General features: G+C 54.6%; 1 protein-coding gene across 2 annotated transcripts; it reads right to left on the bottom strand.

The window, feature by feature from the left end:
* CRYBB3 (crystallin beta B3) lies at positions 1-6,658 on the bottom strand. Of its 2 annotated transcripts, XM_061169922.1 has the most exons (6): positions 6,616-6,658; positions 5,165-5,259; positions 3,489-3,607; positions 1,980-2,112; positions 1,507-1,649; positions 1-311 (listed from the first exon to the last, which is right to left on the bottom strand). In XM_061169922.1, the coding sequence occupies exons 2-6, from the start codon at positions 5,237-5,239 to the stop codon at positions 146-148; spliced, it is 636 nt and encodes a 211-aa protein (XP_061025905.1). In that variant the 5' UTR covers positions 5,240-5,259; positions 6,616-6,658; the 3' UTR covers positions 1-145. The 2 variants fall into 2 exon arrangements, with proteins under 2 accessions (XP_061025905.1, XP_061025904.1); XM_061169921.1 differs by lacking the exons at positions 5,165-5,259; positions 6,616-6,658 and having other exon boundaries at positions 3,489-3,784.
* Positions 6,659-7,181: the final 523 nt, after the last annotated feature.

Here is a 7,181-nt window from a genome sequence, read left to right as displayed (position 1 = left end):
GCAGGTGGGGGACCGGCCCCAGGCTTTATTGAGCAGATTCTGGGGGAGGGTGGCCAGACAGGCCCTCACCCCGGCCCTGGAGCCGCCTCTTCTTGCCCTTGCTGCCCCCCAGGGCGGGCCTGGGCCACTGGGGCCTGGGCGCCCTTCAGCTGCTGAGGAAGCAGCCCCGCTTGTGCCACTTCTGGTCGCGGATGCGGCGCACAGACTGCAGCTGTGGCTGGTTGGCGTCCCACTCGTTCCAGTGGCGGTACTCACCCCGCTCAAACACGTACTGGCGGCCGCGGTAGCCAGGGAACTCATAACCAACCCACCTGCAGGGAGACCAAGGTCGCGGTGAGGATGGTCAGTGTCTAAGCTCTTGCCTCCAGCCAGACGGAGTCTTTTAAAACCAGCGTTTGATCATGCTCTCCACCTGCCTAAATCCCTCCCTGGCTCCCCAGTGCCCTCGGGATGAACTCAAACTCCTAGTCCTGCCCACAGGATTCTTCACGCAGCATCTCTAGCCTCATCTCTCATTCCCTCTTTATACCCCACACTCCAGCCTGTCTTATTCTATTCTCCCTGAACCTGCCTGTCTCTGAGCCTTTACACATGCTGTTCCTTCTGCCTGGAATGCTTGTCCTTGCCTCAACCTTATTTCATCTCCTCTTTCATTAGTATCCTTTACATATCAATTCAGATATCTCCTCCTCCAGAAAGCCCTTCCTGACATCCCCAGGCTGAATCAAGTGCCTCATCAGGACCCTCAGAGCCCCTGTACATCCCCCATCACAATTCTGATCACAACGAATTGTGAATACTATTTCCTTGTCTGTCTCCCTATAAGACTGTGAAATTCTTGAGGGAGGAATTGTATAGTTCTTGTTGCCCCCATACCCTGACCATAGGTGATAGCTTAGTAAAAAGTTGTTGAATACATTATTATCAGGTAGAGGTGGCACCTTTCAAGGCCCAACCCCAGATCACAAGCCTGCAAGTGAGATAGTCACCTGGACAAAGGGATGGTGATCCTAAGATTGCATTAACAGAGACATCAAGCCTAGAAGGAGGGCGGTGATGAACCTGCTCTCCTATGTACTACTCAAGCCACACCCACATACAGGCTGGGTTCCCTGGTAAGGACAAGGATTGTGAAAAGGAAAAAAATATCTGAGTTCAAGGGCCTAGGGATGTTCAGAAAAGGAGTGAAGACTTTGATGGAGACAGGTAAGGGGGACAGATTTCACTTGGTTAAAAAAAAAAGATAAAACTGTCTATAAGTCAAGGCTTCCTGGATATCCAACGGTACAGGAATGCAAGCAATTGGACATTCGCATCATGGGAGATCTTGAATGGGGCTTTGAGCAAGGTTGGTGTAGACACACTGACTTGAGTGAAGGGCCTCCAGACCTGAAGGAGCAGGAAACGTCAGCTGTGTAGGCAATTGTGAACAAAGATTCTGTGTGGAGCCAGAGGCATGCTAACTGGAGGACAGGGCAGGGGCAGGAGTGGGATCAGGTCCCTTACGTCCCGTTGATGGCCCGGATGCTCGCCACACGGTCCTGGAAGCCGTGAGCCCAGAGGCTGGGCACGTCATCGTCCACTATCTCCATCTTGCGGCCGCCGAAAGCTGGGTTCTCAAAGAGATGCAGCTTGTGATCCGGACCATCCTGGGGGCAAGACCACGGGGTGAACCGGCTGCTCCCATGCCCAGAACAGGGAGCAGGGAGGCTCCAGGAAAGAATTAAGTCAAATAACGCCCACCCCCAGAGCTGGTCTCCTTAGGAATTTTAGAGCCAGAGAGCCGTGAGACCAAGAGGGGCCTTTCAGGTCTGGTTAAAAACTCCGTCATTTAGCAGATAGGGACACCAAGGCACAGAGAGGGTGGCAGGAGATCAGAATTATTCATGTAGAATGCCAGCCCAGCCCTCGGCTGAGCTCGTGAAAGGAGATTGCCGCACGAGCTCCAGGCATGTCCTGCTTCTGGGCGCTATACTCACGATTTGCAGAGGCCGGAGGGACAGGAGGCTGTCACTGCGGTGGCTGTTGGACCACGCGTCCCAGCGAGGATAATCCCCCTTCTCCAGCACATACTGCTCCCCGCGGAAGGCCCTGCGCTCAAATGCCAGCCACCTGCGGGAGGAAAGAGGCCTGGGTCACCTCTGCTGCCCTCGGGGAGGACCCAGGACTAGTGAGGGGGGTGCCCAAGAGCTGCTGACTTCTGACCCTGCACCTTCCCTCCAACGCTACTACTGACCCCTGGTCCTGGTATTGAGGGAGCTGCTAGAACATACTGGGAGTTGAGACTCTGAGTCAGAAAACCATCCTGGGGAAGAGTACTGAGAATCTATTTTACGTGCAGCCTCTGTGTAGGCTGCTCAGAAACATTTTATTTTATTCTTTATTTTATTTTTATTTATTTAAATTTTTTTTTTTTTTTTTTTTTTGGCTGCGTTGGGTCTTCGTTGCTGCGTGCGGGCTTTCTCTAGTTGCGGCGAGCGGGGGCTACTCTTCACTGCGGTGTGCGGGCTTCTCACTGCGGTGGCTTCTCTTGTTGCGGAGAAAGGGCTCTAGGAGCGCGGGCTCCATAGTTGTGGCTCACGGGCTCTAGAGAGCAGGCTCGGTAGTTGTGGTGCACGGGCTTAGTTGCTCCGCGGCATGTGGGATCCTCCTGGACCAGAGATCGAACCCGTGTCCCCTGCATTGGCAGGCGGATTCTTAACCACTGCACCACCAGGGAAGTCTCTCAGAAACATTTTAAATGCAATGTCTGGCACACAGTAAGTATTCCATAGACATCTCCTCCTTCTCCTCCTTCTCTTCCTCCTCCTGCTGCCCCTCCCCCTCCTCCTCTTATTTTTCTTCTTCTTACTATTATATTGTTAGTGCTATCATGACTATTATATTGTAATTATTTATGTGCATCCGTCCATTCGTTTTCACAAAAACTCTCTCTGAAGTATGTACCTTTATTATCCCATTTGACAGATGAGAAAACAGAGGCCAAGAGGGTGAAGCACCTTGCCCAGGATCACCCAAGTGGGTAGTACCAGAGCCTGGACTTTCCACCTGAAGCATTCAGGGTCCAGCTGGGACTCCTGCTTGCCACGTGGACGTGGACAGGACACATGACCACTTTGGCCTCAGTTTCTTCATCTGTCAAGAGGGATTCAGTGATATATATAAAGCACATTAAAATTTAGATATTATCATCATTATTAAAACTATTAAAACTGTTAAATCCCACTAGTAGGCACTGAGTTAGGTGCTGGGTGCCTTCCTCTGTTCTCTCTCCACAGCGCCCTGCTACTGACCTCAGAGATGGAGAGTTAGAAGGATTCCAAGAAAATCACAGTTCAATGTTCTTATCTTACAGGTGGGAAAACTGAGGCCAGAGATGGGAAGGGAGTTGCCTAAGGCCCCACAGCAGATCTAGAGCTTGATCCTGGACCTCCCGACTTCCAGAGGGCTCAGGGCTGTGAGGAGGGGCTCGGGGTGCAGGTACTCACGGCCCCGACTCCACTTGGATGGAGCCCACCTTCTCCAGCAGGCTTTCTGTCAGGTTGGGGCACTCGGCCGAGAGCTCGCACCGCTTGCCCTGGAAGTTCTCCATTTCGTACACGATCACCTGGAAGGGCAGCCTCCTGAGCATCCCACCGGGGCAGGGTTCCCAGCCCCAGCCTGTGTCCTGCCAGGTCCTCTTTAGGGCCTTGGAGGGAGGTACTGCCATCCGCTCCCTCAGCTCTGCCTGGTACAGGCCTGAAGCCAGCACCGCCACAGGTCTGCCCTGCCCCCTGGTGGCCATGGTGGGGAACACCTCCAGGAACCCCCCATTAATCCAGGGACTGCAATTCTGGTATCTGGCCGGAGGCAGTGCAAAATCAAGTAAAGCAAAATGACCAAAATAACCAGAGGGATAACTGTAGGGAAATGAAGCCTCTGTGGTTAGGAGGGACTGCGGGCCCCCTTCTAAACTTTTCAAGAGAAGCCAGAAATCTGTAATTTCCTTAATGTGAAATTTCTCCATTTAAAAAGTCTTGCTCAGGACAAATAAAACTCCAGTTTGCAACAGTTGAACTTCACCTGTCCCTATACCCCAGAGGAAGTGGTTGCAAAGGCAGAGGAAGGTTTTGCCTCTTTCACCCGCCTAGAAGCACAAACTGTCTTTGTAGCAGGTCCCTGGCGAACATTGGCTCTGGTCATTTTATACAAGGGTCAAGGGAGGCTCAGAAAGCGTCCTGGGCTGCACAGCAAGTTAAGTGGAGGCATGGATTCAATAAGCCAGCTGGCTCTTTTCTCCCGAGCACTGGCGTGGTCAGGGGAAAGCCAAATGCCAAAAGGAGCCAGGAAGGGCCGGCAGTGATACCCTCTTCTCTGGTGGGCGGCTGCCTCTGGGCAGCTCTCCCCAGGGGAAAGCTGGGGGTCCACAGGGCAAGGCTGATTCACCCACGAACCAGGCCCAGAGCCAGGCAGGCCTCTTTGCTGCTCTTCCCCTCCCGGTGTGCACCCTTCTGGTTAAAGCCCCCAGTTATCTCCTTAGTCAATTCATTCCCGGACCCCATCTCAAATTAAAGCCCCCGGGATAGCTTAGAAAGGACAGAGCCGGGACTTCCCTGGCGGTCCAGTGGTTAAGACTCCGCGCTTCCAATGCAGGGGGCGCGGGTTCGATCCCTGGTCAAGGAACTAAGATCCCACATGCCACGCAGCACGGCCAAAAACTAAAAAAAAAAAAAAAAAAAAAAAAAAAATGACAGAGCCAACAAATCCCAGCTCTCAGATTCCTCCGTTAGCTGGCCATGGTAATGGCACATGCATTGAGCTCTCACACTGAGAAGTGTGGGTACCATCCCCATTTTAAAGATGGGGCTGTTGAGTTCCAGAGAGGGCCAGGGACTGGACCAAGGTCAGGCAGGAGAGTCAGCGCCGTGTCTCCCGAAACCCGCATTGAGACTGGCAGGGTGCGCGTGACCAGTTCCATTTTGCAGACAAGGACACAGAAGAGGAAAGATGGGGCAGAACCATGAAGTGAATTTATCACAGGCCGGGGAGATGTGCTCGTGGTCCAAGCTGGCCGGAAGGGCTGCGGCTCCTTTCTGGAGAGAGGCTGCCTGGCCAGGAGGCTGACCCCGAGGACCAAGAGCAGCCCTGGACCCAGAGCCCCCGGGACCCCCTCCCTGCCCGGTACCTTGTAGCCGCCCCCGAGACCTCCGTGGCCCTTGCCGGCGGCAGCCTGTTCCGGCGCGCTGTGCTGCTCCGCCATCGCCCCAGGAACACCTGTGGCTTCAAAGGCAAAAGAGTCACCAGGTGCACCTGGGCGAAACCAGGTGTTGACGTGATTGGAGTCGAGCCTGAGCTACAGAACTTGGCTGCCTCCAAGATGTGGTCATTGCTCACAACCTACATGTGGTCATTCAGTCATTCAGCAAACATCCCCTTGGCATCCACTATGGACCACAGGGACCGGGACAGTCAGGATCCCCATTTTACAGAGGGCAATCCCGAGGCCCAGTGAGCTGGGGCTGGGACTGGGCTCCAAAGCGCGTGCCCTTCCCCCACACCCGGAGCTCTGTGCGGACACAGCACCTCCAGACCCTGCTCAGAGGGTGGGCGTTGCCGGGGTTTCCTCTACAGGAATCTCTCCTGCCTCTGCACCCCAAGCAGTATAGTCTTTTGTTCACTGACTCCTTCACTTGCCAAAGATTCTGTGAGAACCCAGTTGCTGCCTGGCCCTGTGCTGGGTGATGGAGAGGAAGAGGAGACCACAGACTGGTGGGAGATGGACAGACAGACAGACATCTAGAGAAAGCATGATGCCGGACCAGGTCCTGGGACACCGGCTCCAGTCCAGTTTCTCTGCATTCACTTATTCATTTCATATGCATTTATGGAGCACTTACTTTGTTCCAGCCACTTAAAGAGACACAGACACAAACAGACAGACAGACAGCTCCCCTTCATCCCTAGGGACGTGCCACACACCACTGGGCCTGCATTAGTCACGTGGAAGGATTCTCTTGATGCCGCACACACAGACACATAGGACTGTTCTCCTGCTTATCAGCACATGCACAGGTGCGCACACACACACACACACACACACACAAGCTCCCGTGGCCACTGTACACAGTCACTTCCCACCCGTCGCACAAACACAGCCCCTCTCTTGCACACACACATGCCCATTTCAGACATCCACAGTGGCCCAGAAGGCACCTCAGCTACACCCCACGTTCCTGGAAGTAGATGGGCTGCGTGGCCCATATACTCAGGACACAGGCCCAGGGATGCGTAGCCTGCGGGCTGTCTGTCTGCCTGTGTCCAGCCTCAGCAGAAAACAGGGCCTGGTCCAGCTCATGGAGGTCCAGCTCACGAAGGATTCTCAGCAGATGTGGCAGCCCCCCCGTCTGCCCATTCCCCCTCCTCAGCGGTGCTCAGTCTTTGTAGGCCCCCTGCCCTAAGCTCCCAGCCAAGGGCTCGGCCCCGCCCACCCCCTCAGACACCAGCTGGCTTGGTGGCCGCCCTGCGTCCTCCCTCTCGGCTCCAGCCCTCACGTGGATCCCCGGTTGGTGCAGGGGGCCAGCTGTGCACGCCCCCCGGAGACCACCGAGGTCCGGGCCTGCCTCTCTCCCCGCGTACCCAGAATGGACCTGTTGCAGCCGCCTTGAGAAGAACAGAAGGGCCGATGCCGTCTGCAGACTCAGTCTGCTTCTGCAGGGGCCGTCCTATTTATGGGCGTTTTCTGACAGCCCAGCACATCCTGGCTTGCTGAGGCAGCGCGCTGTCCACCTGATTCTGTGCGGGCCACTTCACCCCAATAGCAGGCCCAGGGAGGCCCTCAGCCGTGGCCTCTGATGACTTCCTGGGGGCAGACGGACTGCATCAGCTTTGTGGGAAGCCCGGCAGCACCAGGCAGGGGGCATCGGGGTGTAAAGATCTCAGTGTCCTCAACTTCCTTCCTTTGGCTTCTCAGCTCCACCATCTTCCTATTGGGGTGCATGACATCCTTGGCATTGCTCCAGTTCTTAAAGTGAGGGGTCCCAGAATCTCTCAATTTTCCCATGTGCCACGTGGCCTAAATTTTAAGTCAGATCACCCTGAACATACCCTCCAAGGTGGGTGTAAATCCATCCAAACATTTCCACGAGATGTGGTAACAGACCCAACAAAGATTCATTTTCGTTATACAGAAGATTCGTTATACA

The sequence above is a fragment of the Eubalaena glacialis genome, chromosome 15 (genome assembly GCF_028564815.1).
Source record: "Eubalaena glacialis isolate mEubGla1 chromosome 15, mEubGla1.1.hap2.+ XY, whole genome shotgun sequence".
In the NCBI taxonomy this organism is placed as follows: Eukaryota; Metazoa; Chordata; class Mammalia; order Artiodactyla; family Balaenidae; genus Eubalaena; species Eubalaena glacialis.
The sequence above is the reverse complement of the archived record's forward strand: the minus strand, read 5'-3'. Positions and strand labels throughout refer to the sequence as shown.

Coding starts and splice junctions, on each gene's coding strand:
- CRYBB3 (XM_061169921.1), bottom strand. CDS start 3,784: ATGGCCACCAGGGGGCAGGGCAGACCTGTGGCGGTGCTGGCTTCAGGC. Junction 1,650..1,979: donor CCCTCCGGCCTCTGCAAATC/GTGAGTATAGCG, acceptor TCTTGCCCCCAG/GATGGTCCGGATCACAAGCT. Junction 312..1,506: donor ATCCGGGCCATCAACGGGAC/GTAAGGGACCTG, acceptor GTCTCCCTGCAG/GTGGGTTGGTTATGAGTTCC.